This window comes from Habropoda laboriosa, unplaced genomic scaffold (genome assembly GCF_001263275.1).
Source record: "Habropoda laboriosa isolate 0110345459 unplaced genomic scaffold, ASM126327v1 scaffold333, whole genome shotgun sequence".
In the NCBI taxonomy this organism is placed as follows: Eukaryota; Metazoa; Arthropoda; class Insecta; order Hymenoptera; family Apidae; genus Habropoda; species Habropoda laboriosa.
The window spans coordinates 930979-945311 of NW_017100500.1; the positions used below are offsets into that span (position 1 = coordinate 930979).

General features: G+C 38.2%; 1 protein-coding gene across 1 annotated transcript; it reads left to right on the forward strand.

The window, feature by feature from the left end:
- Window positions 1–2626: 2626 nt before the first annotated feature.
- On the forward strand, window positions 2627–14193 carry LOC108576138 (mediator of RNA polymerase II transcription subunit 15-like). Its single transcript, XM_017939072.1, has 8 exons — window positions 2627–2666; window positions 8737–8871; window positions 10840–10952; window positions 12223–12651; window positions 12778–13023; window positions 13205–13518; window positions 13633–13813; window positions 13927–14193. Exons 1-8 carry the CDS (start codon window positions 2627–2629, stop codon window positions 14191–14193), a joined length of 1725 nt encoding a protein of 574 aa, XP_017794561.1.
- Window positions 14194–14333: the final 140 nt, after the last annotated feature.

Genomic DNA, 14333 nt, shown 5'->3' on the forward strand with positions numbered 1-14333 from the left:
AGCAAGAATGGTAACAGTTGATAAATTGGAGAGTTTATGAAAGCAAAAATGTGAAGGGAATCGTGCAATTTTCTAAATTATGAGAAATATACAGGAGATTAAGAGATAATTCTATTCAGCAATAATATATTTTTCCTACAAAATTTGTAGAAAAATGTAGCATGCAATAAGTAGCATAGTAGTAATAGTAAAATGTCATTATCCAAGCAGATATGTAGAAACATTTATTCTTTTGGTAATTAAAAGTATGCGAGCATAAGAAAAATATGATAATAAAACAAGAAAATAAAACAAACAAACTGTTTTAAAGAAAGAGTATCGCAGTGAATAGATACACTGTCACAAACTTGTCTTTCATGGCATAAATATTCAAAAGTAAAATAATCTATGTTAATTCAACCTTATTAATAATTATACAATTGTCCAATACAATAGAAAATGTGAAATTTACCTTTAGGAGAACTTGCAAGAAGTATTCTTTATAAATTGAAGCTCATTTATTAACACGTTTGTTGCAATACTTTGGTTACATCACAACAATATGAATTTTCTCAGTTAAAGTTTTGTTTTTCTCACTCACATTCAATTACTGTTCAATTTTCTTTAATAAAATTATTAAACGAACACTTTACACGTAAAACTACACTTAATAATACTATTTTCGCGAAATTTTGACGAGACGTGTACGCACAATCCGAACTGAACTGAAGGAAGATGACGCGGGAAAACGCTGTCGACTATCGATATATCGAATCAATCGCGCGGGCCTACGTCATCAATTCAAATTGATTAATTCTTCCGCGTTAAGTTTAAATGAACAATTCGTGATATTATTTATTATATACTACAAAAAATAGTTATTTAAAGAAAAAGATATTTAGAATATTATTTAGAAATTAAGAGAAAGAAATATAGAAATGCAACCATTAAACCTTGACCTACTCCTAGCTTTCTCATGGTCAAGTGCATAATAGTACCTTCTAGCACTAAACACTACCTATTTAAATGAAAGTAGCTGCATTTAACAATACGCATTCTTATAACGTTTACATACTTTTCCTAGTACAAAATAATTATGCTCGAAATAGCATTCGTAATTTGAAGAAATCACGAACATCACAACCATACTTTTTAACACACCTCCGTGAAGTAAAAGGTACGATTTCACTGTAAAATCAGTGCAACGGAATGCACTGTTACGTCACATGACGCACACACTGTACTCGTGCCAGGCAACAATCACAGGTACCTGTAAACAGTTAGATCAATTTTAGTACTGTTAGCGATGTATACAAAATTTTAAAAATAATACACCTCGTTTTATGTGGACATTTCATTCACAACAACATTCTACTTTACAATATTATATCAACTACAAAAATTTTAAATCCTTCTTTTCAAAACTAAACTATTTTCACCAAATTTAATAAAAGTAAAGTCTGCAAATTTGGATACATTGAAAATTAACGAATTTAAATCGTTGTTTTATCAAATATCAAAATTTCTTTCACACGAAACAACGTCCATACTGTCGTCCTACGTACTGCTACAATCACTTTCGAGAAACAAGAAAGAAGGAAATATACTGTCGAGTGTAAATAAGCGTTGTTTATCGAATCTTTGAAAGACCTACTTGAAAAAAACCAGTCGATCTTACTTGCCGGTCGATCAAATCGCTTGGCTCTTGAATGAACGAACGCACGACGATCCCGTTATCGTTTCGTCCGAGTGGGTCACCGACACTTCGACAGGATTTTGCTCGTAGCCGCTTCGATGTGCACGTATCGAACCTGTGCCGTGAACGGGCCGTTCTCGTTGATACTTGGTGGGGCTTTACAGGACCGTCTCACCTTTCTAGGAAATTGTCCGACGCACCTGCACGATTTTTTCCTGAACTTTTACACGAAAAAATTATCAACATCCTAATTTTTCATTTAAAATTTCCCTCAAATTCAAACTACCGTTTGGCATTCATAGAAAGACCAAAAAATCACTCCAAATTAATGAAATGTAATATTGAAAAATTAGCAGAAAAATATTTTTATCTAAAAAATTCAGTCGATGTATTTTGTAAATTTTAATCGACTTGATCGAGTCAGGAGTATCGAAATATCAAGTAAATTTCCCAGATCAAGCGATGCATGAGATATCCACATCTCGATGTACAAGCTTTTACACATATCTAATAAAACATGCAGATTAGCTGCATATGTAACAGAAAGAAACAAAAAGTTGTCCAGGTTGGTGCGAGGAGGAAGAAGAGGGGGATCTTGAAAGTGGAGCCAAGTTTCAGCCGTCCCTGGGAACCAGATGGGGTCTGAAAGTGCCCCGCGTGCTCGCCTTGGTAGAACATATCCACGCAATATTAGTGTTCGCGGGAACGAGTAACCTGTCGTACCTATTTATCTCTCTATCGTGAAGTATCACGTTCACCAGCGACACGTAAGGTCGTTTTCGCGGACGTTGTCTCCTGTAATCATCGTGAACGAGAGTTATTCTCGACCGTCGTCCTCGTCGTTTCGTTCGTGAAAAGATCGTCGACGAAAAGTCTCTTAGGGAACATTTTCAGAAGAATCTCGTCGACTTTCTAAGCTGCTACGTGATAATCAATCCTGGATCGACGAGTATGAAGATCGCCACGACCTTGTTCCTCTTCGTAGTTGTCGGTACGTACACAATTTGTCACTTCTCGTCGGAACGCAGCTTCTGGGATCGATGTGTGCCACTTCTTGATGTTTCGTCGTGAAAAAATTCATTTTTCGTCCATGCAATTGTTTAATAGTATAACGAATAGAACGTAGAATGCGGTTATTCTAGAACTTTTAATCTTAGGACGACGTTTTTTCCCGATGGTTCTTTACCATTGGCATTTCATTTCGTAAGATTTTATACGAAGCACGGAATGTAGTTCGCAAAAGAATTGGGGAAAGTGCGGACGTAACATCGTTCTATAATTGTCACAAAAGTTCGTGGTCCGAACGATCGATCAAGGTTTCTGGCGCGCTAATTTTTAATTGGCATTTCGGTACATGTTTGAACTAGCGGCTGCGTTGTTAAGTGCACAGTTAAGACACTTGGATATTCATGAGTAAACATTCACGATTTTCTGTTCCACTTGTGACACATGGATATCGAAGTGTCGGTGACAAGCCTCGATCTGAAAAGTTTCTGTTCGATAAAATGTATCATAGCGTGTGCAATTTCTTATCACAAATGGTATCTCATTACGACTTACAAACGCCGAAATTGCTTTACGATACGAGGCTTATATATACGTAGATTGTATCTCTGTGATATTTTTTATTATTTAATAATCTTTCGATATTCAGCAACCAGTTTCCAACGTAGAAATCGTCGAGTTATCGTGAATTTGATAATACTTAACAATCGGAAATAAATTTCTTTTCGATCTTTCTATCGCTCTGTGTGAAGCAATAGCGATTGGAAACTGGTTTCCAGGGTATCATACGATAGTTCTATCTGGGTAACTTACAGGTTTTTGGGCCTTTTTCCATCATTCACGCTTTGTATCAAAGCATTTCGTATTCTGTGCTATCGATCCCAGACTTACCTCGACTGACCGCACTGTTCTACACGATCTTACTTGCTGAAAACTTCCCCCTATCACTAGATCTTACTATTACCGGACTTCACTGCTCGATCTTCAAATAATCGTCTTTCTTGCGATACTAATGGCCTAAGTCTTCTCTTCAAGGGTGAACGCTGCATTCTTCTCACTGTAGCGCAGTGAACTTTGTAAATACAACTGTGTGTAGCGAAGACTGTGGGAAGATGTTACGTTTCTAACCGTACTACCTTGCTCCACGAGTTCTTCGTGGGTCAGGAAAAGTAATTTTCGATCATTTTACGGTTTTCTTCGCGATGACCTAAGCGTGACCAGTATACGTTTTGCATTGCACCGCTGTGTTACTGTATTACGGATGCGATGTTCTGCTCACCTGATGAAACTTCTGTTAAAGAAACTCCGGGAATCCGTACTTTCAAAAATTTTACATCGAAATTCTTGAATTGTCTCTAAATAAATTTCACACCGATTCGTCTCGAAATTAAAAAAAAGTCTACGAATAAAATATCAGAGAGCGTTATAATTCTTTCCTTTTTAATTCATTCATTCCACGTTGTATAATACAGAGGTAAAAGTCGCAAAAAATCCTATTAAAGACATATACCACACAAATGTACATAATTATGTAAATAAATTACAACACAACAGGTATTAAATCCCCCCCAAAAAACGGTTTATCTCAAGCAGATGAGGTGATTACAAATTTTTCACTGTTAATCACCGATATCCTCTCTCGCGATAATCGCCGTCTTCAACAGGCAGCAACTTTTATCGCGCTCTACATGTTTATTCCTCTCGAATTCGCTCATCTCCGGGCGTTTACGTCCCCGTGAAGCGAACGTTTCCCGTAAAACGCCGACCGGCCGGAGCAAATAGCGTGTAACGAGGTGCAATAACACGTGGAACGAGCGCGTCTGGACGTGGAGCGGAATCGTCGAATAGAAAAAGTAACAGTAAAGTCGATCGTACGCATCGGCGCGAGCTAGAAAGTGCAAAAGCATCGGTTTTCATTGCTGAAAATATCGATAGCGGAGAAATAGAACGGACCCGCGACGAAAGTAAGCAATTGCAACTTGTTCCTACGGTGAATTACCAGGCGGCACGATCGAGAAAGGATGATTGAAATCGAACTGGCGAACGTCATCCGGTAATTACATATTTTCGAACTATCGAACACAATTCGCTTCGTGTAATGTCGCGGGGGTATAATAGAGAGATGTGCGTTATATAGGTCGTGGAAAACTCTTACCCCTGTTACGAGACTTTTTCGTCGCTTGGCGTGTGTAACGTATTCGTCATTATCGTGTCAATTCGAACATGACGCGTAACGTTCGCCGTGATCCCGGTGAAACTTTCCCGGTGTATTTATCGAAAGAATAACTTTCACGTCGCGATAAGGCGATAATTAGCTGGCTCGGTGATAAAGATGCAATTGCGAGTGTTTTATTTGGACGCGAAATAACGGATCTCTGAGAGATAGGTGTTCCTCGATCACTAGTTCGCTTTCAACGGAGAGAAATTTTTAGTAAAGATTGCACACCGCTGGTATAGTGCGTAACCGATGATAAAGTAAAAAGATAAAATCGTCCCACTGAGAGCGAGGTTCTGTGGGACGTCGATCGCTCGAATCTGATCACTAGGTTTTGGACAGCCGGTGTTATTTGGGGAATCGGGTCAGCAACGTGTCTATGCGGACGTTTTATTTCTGACTGGTCACTTTCTACGAAGCCCTGACCACTCACGATATACTCTTTCCAGCGCTTCTGTTCCGGCGATCTTCAGATTTTCTGTCAGAATTTTCTTGTCGCTGCAGCATTGAAACTCTTGACGTCGAAGTTGAGCTGTTCAATCTTCAAGTGAAAATTTCTCCTCGAATAAGAGACACACCTTGCTTAGTATTTTCTACACGTCTGAGATTGATCGAGCGAAATCGATTTAAATGCAATTTAAATTTAGATTACTCCTTTAAAATTCGAATTTTCGTGTACTTTTCTTCAATTGGAAAATTTTCAATTTGCATCGAATCAAGCAGGTTCGTTTGACGTAAAAAAGAAATCAAATGCGAGGTCCCAAATGTTTCCATTTTGTGTCGAAATTTTGATACAACGCGCGATTTCGAAATGGACGAAAATTCGGTGAGCGTTAGTTCGCGAATGGTTGGTGAACCAAGACTCGAGTGGCAACTTCGAAGGTGTGCTAGTCTCAAGGTAAAGGTAAAGGCCGCGTTCGTGGGAAAGTGTTGCACGAGTTTGTTCCTCGGCTAACGTTCCGTTGTTCCACGTTTAATCGGGAACCTAGACGAAGAAAAGTGAATTCTGCTTTAATTCACAACGGGGAACGCTTTGTTTCTGTACAATTATCTCGTGACTCGGGACAATCTCGAGATGAACAGTGAAAGTATCCTTGAGATTCGTCCCGTAAAAGTCATCGTCCTCGATCCTAACACCGGTTAGAGGCTGGAACCGGAGCCTGTTCCTTAAAACAGATCGCGTTCTTGAGAACGAAATGCGATCCTCCGAACGAACGTTCGCCGAATTTTTAAGTGGATATTCTATTATGTAAATTCGTAAAACGAAGTGTAATTTCTGTAAATATATGTTGCATAAGGTTGACGACAATCTTGTTAGATTTTACTACACTTCGATTAATCATCTCTTCTATGCTTCGGCTGTTCGTTTTGTGTTAATTGATATTAGAAAGCAGTTTACCTGTTAATTTGCGAATTTCTTATTTGTTTTACATTTCGTGCCTTAACGAATTGATCGACGTGCACGCGATTTCTTATTACAGATGAGATTTCGAAGAAATCAGGATACAGCTAATTTAGAAGTCAGAAATACGACGGGTTGACACAGTAACAAAATTTCTACTCTGGGATTACCTCTTCTCTCGCCTTTTCTTGCAAGATACTCTGTATACGATTGTTTCATCGATATCTTCGTATAATTAATGTTACTCGATAATTTTATTCGCGAGGTAATTGAACGTGTTTAACGAGATAATTTTAGGAGTGCACGCAAATCTCTTTTCTTTTTCCTTTTCATTTTACTAGGTAAATAGGTATGAAATAAAAAAGTGTAAAATTGTCCTCTGCAATCTTGCTTATTATGTGCCATTCTTCGCAAGGCGAATCTGTGTCTTTATTCTTCGGTAACTCGGCCATCGGGCAGGCTTGAACTCCTCCGAGTTGAGCTTTCTCATTCGGAAATTTCACTATGTTCCAACATGCGTAACATAATTTCTTCCGTCGGCTTCTTTCGTCACACAGAAGCGCACCATTCGGCTATTGCCCGCTAAAATAACATTTCGCAACGTCCAAACTGTTGCAAATTACCTCTTCAGTTTTCGGATACTGCTAAACGTCGAATTTCGTCACTTTCTCTCGCTATACCCAGTCCTACAATCGCCCACTTTTTTACGTTATTATGAAACGTTACGACGAATCGCTAAATGTTCAAATATGTCAACGTGTGTTCTTTGCCTTTGTAACATGTGGCAAAATAGGGGCACAAGTGAAGAAAAAATGCAGGCCAAGGATAATAGAAGAAAAAATCTAATTACATTTTTGCAATTACTTTGCAATCGTTGTGTTCGTAATATCGTTGTGTAACACTGAACATCCGGTACAACGGTGAAATAACAAAATCTTGATTATTCGGAGCGTGAAGGAAATTTGTCGAAGTAAAGAAAGATCGGACGAAATTGGAATGAAAGGAAGGAATTGCTCGGTTATTAATCGGTGAATACTGTTCTCGTCGTTAAATTGCTCCACAAAATCGTCGCGATGTCGTAAGTTTTCTTTCTCTCTTATGGTCCAAAGGATGGCATCGCGGAAACTGTTGAAACGAGGAACTGTTTTTTGAAGTATGGAGAACCGACCTGCTCGGTCGACTTGGTCGAAAGGTTGACTCGACTTTTCAAGTGGGTCAGTAGGCTATGGCCCAATGGCACGCCTAAGATCCGGCAAATATTCTCTCAACACGAATTCCGGAAGTATATACCTTTCACAGGCTTTAGGACATTCCTTGGAAAGTTTTGGTAGGAAGTATGGAAGTGGAGAAAAATGAATAAGAACAGCAGTCAATTGGTGGATTTTTCTTTTTATTGCTTTCGTTTGAATTGCAAATTTTTGATTAATTCTTAAGATACAGTGATTGCTCTCGTATGTAGGAAAGGTGTAAAATTTTTAGCATAGAAAGGGTAAACTCTCTTTGAGTTCTCCTCGACGTTTTTATTCTACTGTACATCCTAAAAATTCTTATTATTTCTCGATGCTTGAAACTTTTTAATCGAAAATTTCGATATGGTGCAAATTTAACGGGGAATCTTCAGAATATACGAGGTTTAACGAATTGCCTTGGTAAAAAATAAAAGAAGGGAAGATTATTTAGGTTTATATGTCATAATAAAATACAAAATTAAGAGATTTATTGAAATTAAGAAATTTCAAATTTTACGAAAGTTCAACACGTATAAAACTGAAACTGGACCTAAACGATCGTGTCAATTTCATCGAGGTTGCTGTACTCCATCTGACTTTCATTACATTCGACCAGGCGATCGTTCGTGATACTGTGACGCTCACGGACGAGGATCAATAGCACAGATTCGGAATCATGTATCAACGCCCAGAATCCGAATTTATAGAAATCTCGTTCCCATCGATTTCAAAGAGCGACTCTCGCGTTGACGGTTAGTCAATCGTGATCGTCCTCGATTAAATCCCTGTTAACTGATCCAACTCGGAATAATAAAAAGTACATAACTTTCCATCGTAATGGAGCTTCGACGAGATGAACTGGACGTTTCTATCCAAAAAAAAAATCCGGTTTAATATGGATAAACTTTCTCGGAGGATTACCTTGTTGCATCTAAAAATACGTCTCGAATCTCCATTTCAATCGTAACATTCTTTTACAATTTTCTTTTTGAAAACTTTCAATTTTCAATGAAACAACAAGTTGCAAAAACTGAACGAGTAAAATGTTAAATTTTGCCGAGTATCATTTTCCAGTGAAATTGTTCGAATAAATTACAAATTACGACAGAAACGAATCAGCTGGTTAGAATGAATTACGATGGAAACGGAAACTGAACGGTTGGATTGGAACAGGGATGCATGGTGTTCTTCTCTTCCGGTTTGGTTGCAGGATGCACGTGGCGGGAGACACTAGGGACATGCGTGTTTCAGTCGGACTTTGGTTTCGCGCTAAACTGCGCCTTCAAAAAGTCTGGCCTCTTTCGAGTACGAAATCTTGGAGGTGTCAAAGGCTACGTCGGCCTGGGTGAGTCGAAACAAGTATCGATGCAAACGGTCCAAACATTTTTCACCGATGAATCTTTCTAAAAACCGTCGGCGTTCTAGAAATTCATCTTTTCTCTTTCTCGAGAGAAAATTTCATTTTTCTCGCGCCGTTTTGTAATTGATTAATTATAAATACACTGTATATATGTTCTATAGTACTAACAACAATTAATTCGTTAATTATGTAACACATACTTCTCTACTATGCTAACTATCGACGAAGTTGCAAGTATAAAAGAGGAAGTATTGCTTTTTTATCACTTTTTTTCTAACGAAATGTGTACTAATGCTTAAAAGGGTGCTATGTGGTTAATTGATTGTTTTCAGTGAGTGATGAGCTGGTTATGAGTTATGAGTATTGAAACGATCCATCGAAATATGTACAGTCAGTTATGGATTCTTGAAGGATTTATTAATAACACACTTTCTATTGCTGTCTGTATGTATTATTTGACGAACTGATACCGTCGAACATCGGAACAGAACTTTTCCTTGAAAAAGCAAAAAGCAATTGAGTTATGTGTCGTTGCATGTAACTGATCTTACGTAAGATCTGAGGTATTGAACATTTTCACACGTACTACGAGCGACCTATTCTTTGCAAAAGAAGAAAATGTAAATGGTTTTACAGCGTTTACGGTGCAGAAATTTTTTCTGTGTCTTGCGTATTACTGTGTCCATAAAAGATAGCAGCGAAGCGAAGAACGTTGAGAGTTTTAAATTTTGGATATTTAACGATAATACGAGAAACGAATCGTCTTTTATAATACATAGATCACTATGAAAATTTGATTGCACGAAGATTGCACAATGTTAATTCTGACATTGATATTTTAATTTAAAAAATTTTTCACATTTGCAAATATGCAATTTCCTGTAATTCTAAGTGATTCACGGTAAATTTCACAAATTTCAAATGCAAAGCAGCATAATTAAATAATTCTCGTTCACTTGTAACATCGACGTCTACTTTGCGAAAGGAAATCCATTTCCTTCGCGAAGAAGCAATACAGAAAGTGAATCATCGCTTCTGGCAGATTCTAATTAATCCTAATCTTTCGGAAAATAAGAGAAAACATCGTTAAAAATAAAATGATTAGTTTTTTCTATGATAACTATACTAATAATAGAATTCGACTATTTCTTACACCAAACGATAGATTCCTTTTGTAATTAGCAAGATTCGTTCCGATCTAAAAATGTTCAGAAATGGAAATGACCGATTTTTACGCTAAATCGTGCTGAACGTGCGTGAAATGACCGATAACTTTCTGCCGGAGGAAAATGTCTCTTCTTAACCTACTTCCATCACGCTTTGGCGAATACGAACGGAGGAAGGTGGTCGATGAGAAAAAAAGAGCGATTGATTATTCATCGCCTTGACCCGTCCCAGATGTCAGTGACAGTCACGTAAAAGATGACACCTCTAATGAACACGTAATTTGCATTAGAAGCGCTGAAAGGATCAAAGAAATCTCTCCATAAAAACGCGCCGCTATTCTCGCGTTTACAGAACAGTGTAAAAAGCGGTGTTGGTTGTTGCGCAATACCTTGGTTGCTTAACTTTCTTCGGTTCAGATGTTCCTTCGAGCCTTCTTCTTCTAGATCTAGTTTCCCGCCCTTTTCGAGCAGCGACACTTTGGTACTTGTATGATTGAAAACACGATCTTCTCAGAAAGAAGAGACAAATTTCTTCGATATTAAGAATTTACTCGAAAAGCAATTATTTTTAAAAAATTTCGATAATTATCTGGAATGAATGAAAGAAAATTCCAAGTTCGAAAATTGAATAATTTTAGCGACGAAGTTTTCTTCGCAAGAGTGAACGGTGTTTGCTTCAATTGTTAATTATTAACGTATTAGAAATTAGACGAATGTCTTAAAATGAGTGTGTAATGTAAATTCATCGTGATTGGTTTAAAATGAATATCGTTATTATTAATTTCAGGGTTTTCCGTTGGTGACGAACTCGGATTTGGCCAATCCCTGTCCAATGTCGAGGCATCGAAAAGAAGAAGCGTACAGGCTGGTAGAGGTGGACTTCCATCTTACACTAACACGGTAAAAATATGTAAATATTTAAAAAAAAATGAATTCTACGTTTAGACGAATGATATCATAGCTCTTTTTTTCTCTCTGAATTTTTATCGAATCGATGTTCAACACGCATGACTATGCATGCATCTGTATAAACTAGTTCAAGGAAAGTCTAAGATGGATAAGAGGATGATATATAGTTGTCAGAAGCATTCCATCGTGATTCCCGCAATGCCAAGATGTTCCCCTTTGTTTCTTCACCGTGTTAATTGCGCACATTCCGGCTGAATCTGTGGAATACTATGCTTCACACTGTTTCTCTTGCGTAATCGTGGACTACATCTTGCTTGTGCATTTTCATTAGGGTTACGCGTGCAATTAAGCCGCTCTTTTGTGCATAGAAGGGCTGGAAAGTGCAACTTTTCTGAAGTAACTTTGTGGAAGAATACTTGGAAGATTACTTTTATCCTGAAGAATTGACTTGAAGTCAAAGTTAGAAGTTACTTAATTCGTATAATTTTGTTTCTACGTTACTTTCCTTCAGTTGGAAACTTTTCAATTTCCATCGAGTCAAACAGGTTTGTTTCCTATTATTGTTAGAGTACCCCGATCGTATCTGAGTACACGCGTTCGGCCTTGTCGTAATTAGTGCGTGAATGTCGATAGAACTCTTTTCCCGTACAGCTTTCTGTAACAATAACAGGGCCTAGTGCAAGGTTCGCGTTCTAACAGTAATGCACACGAGGCCTGTATTGAAATCTCGTAGAGATGTAAAAATGAAAGATGCATGAATTAGGACAAGGCTTCAGGACGTTGCTTGTATTTCAATGTTACTAAGTTCAGAGTGTTAATTATGTTAAGTGTGCAATTTGTATAATAGAAGTTGCTTCAGTTGAATATTGCAAAATTAATGTCGCTTTTTCTGCTGATTTGTATTTTCATGAGGAACTGTATCCATTGTGTGCACGGAGTAGCTTTTGTTCTTCTCGAACGAACGAGCTTTCGACACTTGCACACCATCGTAAATTTGAAGGGAATATAATTGAAGAGAAAATAAATAAATTTGAGGGAAAAATAATTGAAGTGAAAACAAATAAATTTGAAGGGAAAAATAATCGAAGAGAGAATAAATAAATTTGAAGGGTAAAATAGATCGAAGAGAGAATAAATAAATTTGATGGGAAACAAAGTGACAAATAAATTTTAAGAGAAAATAATTAAAAGATCGAAGACTTTAAGATCACTTCTAATTAAAAAAAAAATATTCTGAAACGTAATTAATAATTTTCTTAAGGCTACCAGTCGAGATGATGTCAGGCAACAAACACAAAACACCCGACAAACCGCGGTGGTTCCTCCTTTCAAACCTCTGCCACCTGGAGCAGCTCGGCCAATAGCTCAACAGCCAGAACGCCAAAAATTGGTTGTGCAGCAGAACTCAACAGCTCTCAGAACCATCCCAGCACCTTCCTTATCAACGACGCAACAAGACCTGCTGAGGCAACAGCAATTAATGCAACAGGAAGCAAAACAGAAGCAGCAACTACGATTGCAACAAGAAGCTTTGGCGTTGCAAGTATTAAAGCAACAGAGGCTACAGCAACAGGAAGCTATGAGACAGCAACAACTTCAGAAACTTCAACAACAACAACAACAGCAGAAACAGCAACAGATCAGCAAGAGGCATCAACAAATTGTTCCAATGCAAGTAAAGAGGGATCAGGTAATTTTGTTACTTGGTACTATCTCACAGTATTCATTTTTTAAGTTGTTCAAGCAATTATTCAGGTGTCGTTGTGGCAATATTTGCCTACAAAAATGTTTCTTCGTCGTAAAATTCGTGCCACAGACACCACAGATGGTCGCAGTCGCAGCTGCAGTCCCAGGAAAGCTGCCCAACATAGTGGCTGCAATTCCACCAGCTAGCAGTATCGTGGAACCAGAATCTTCGATGAAACCGATATCTTCGAATGACGGTTTACCGCCCTTCATCTCGATGCCACCGTCGTCTGCACAGTTGACTGATCGAATTAGCAACAGCCCTACTATTCTCGAGGATGCTGATAACGAAGTGTCCAAAGACGATTTCAATCAGGTAAAATTACTTCATCATCACTTTCTTAAATTTTTCGTCCTTGCAAATCTGTACTAATTAATTCTAGGATAAATTACCAATTAATGTCCTTGAAAAATTTTTGCAAATTTTTTTCCTTATTTCAGTATATCTTTTTTTGTGAACTTTCAAACGTGTGTTTGTGATTTTTACGAATTTCTAGCTGCCTTTACCTGGAGACGAGGCTGCTTCTTCCGTGAACGAGATGACCTTACTTTCCCTCCATCCAATGTCAGGCGAATCGAGTCAATCGCAACAGCAAAACGAGAAGAGACAGTCTTTGCCGGCAACCTTGCCATCATTGGCGCCTATTCACGGTATGGAGACGTCGCTGAAAGCTCTGGCTGAAGCTAGCAATATCACTCTCGAAGCTCTGGAGGCAGCTATACTTGTCAGACAGCAGCAGCTTCTACGAAAGCAGCAAGGACCAACGAGCACGAGCACAAGCACCACGACAACTGCATCTCCTCATAAAACGTAATATAAAAACGTCGTTATTCCTTGTGCATTCTAATCGATTTAACTTCCGTTCGAACTGGAGCAGTTTAAATTCTTGCGACTGATAAATTTCGTTCTCCAACATTTGTTTAGTAAATACAGTTCTGGAGCGACTAAAGTGATGAACGCACCTCGTGAATATTATCCGATGGGTTACGACAAGAACTTCGACGACAATTTTGCCAGTCGCGTGGATCTTCCTGACACGAGCTTTTACTGTGGCGATCAGAAGCATTTTCCAGGACTCTATGCCGACGAGGATCTAGGGTGCATGGTAAACTATCATTTCTTACGGCATGATAAAGAGAAAACGAGCTGATTGAGAATTGGAAATTTAGATTTGCCGATTGACATATTTTCTTTTCTTTTTTTTTTATCAACGATTAGGTGTTTCACGTCTGTGCTCTAACAGACGACGGGCTGATCATGAAGAGCTTCCTTTGTCCCGAATCGACTCTGTTCGATCAGACGATTCTGAAATGTAACTGGTGGTTCTACGTGGATTGCAAATCTTCGAAGGGCCTGTACGATAGCAATATTCCAATTAGCAAAAGTTATCAGTTGATGAAGGCTCTTGCGTTCTTCTCGGCGTACAAAAACCACGACAATAGTACAACTGGTGCTCAGGAGAGCTCAGAAATCGAGAGCTCTTGAATGTATTCACACGAGAACTGAATCTTTATCGTTAGTTTAATAGTTGGGCATCCTTTGTACCTTTTAATCGGTTCTACGATTACCAGTTAATGTTCCTTTAATCCATTAAGTCTTGGATTATTTTAAATTAGCCTGTTTAT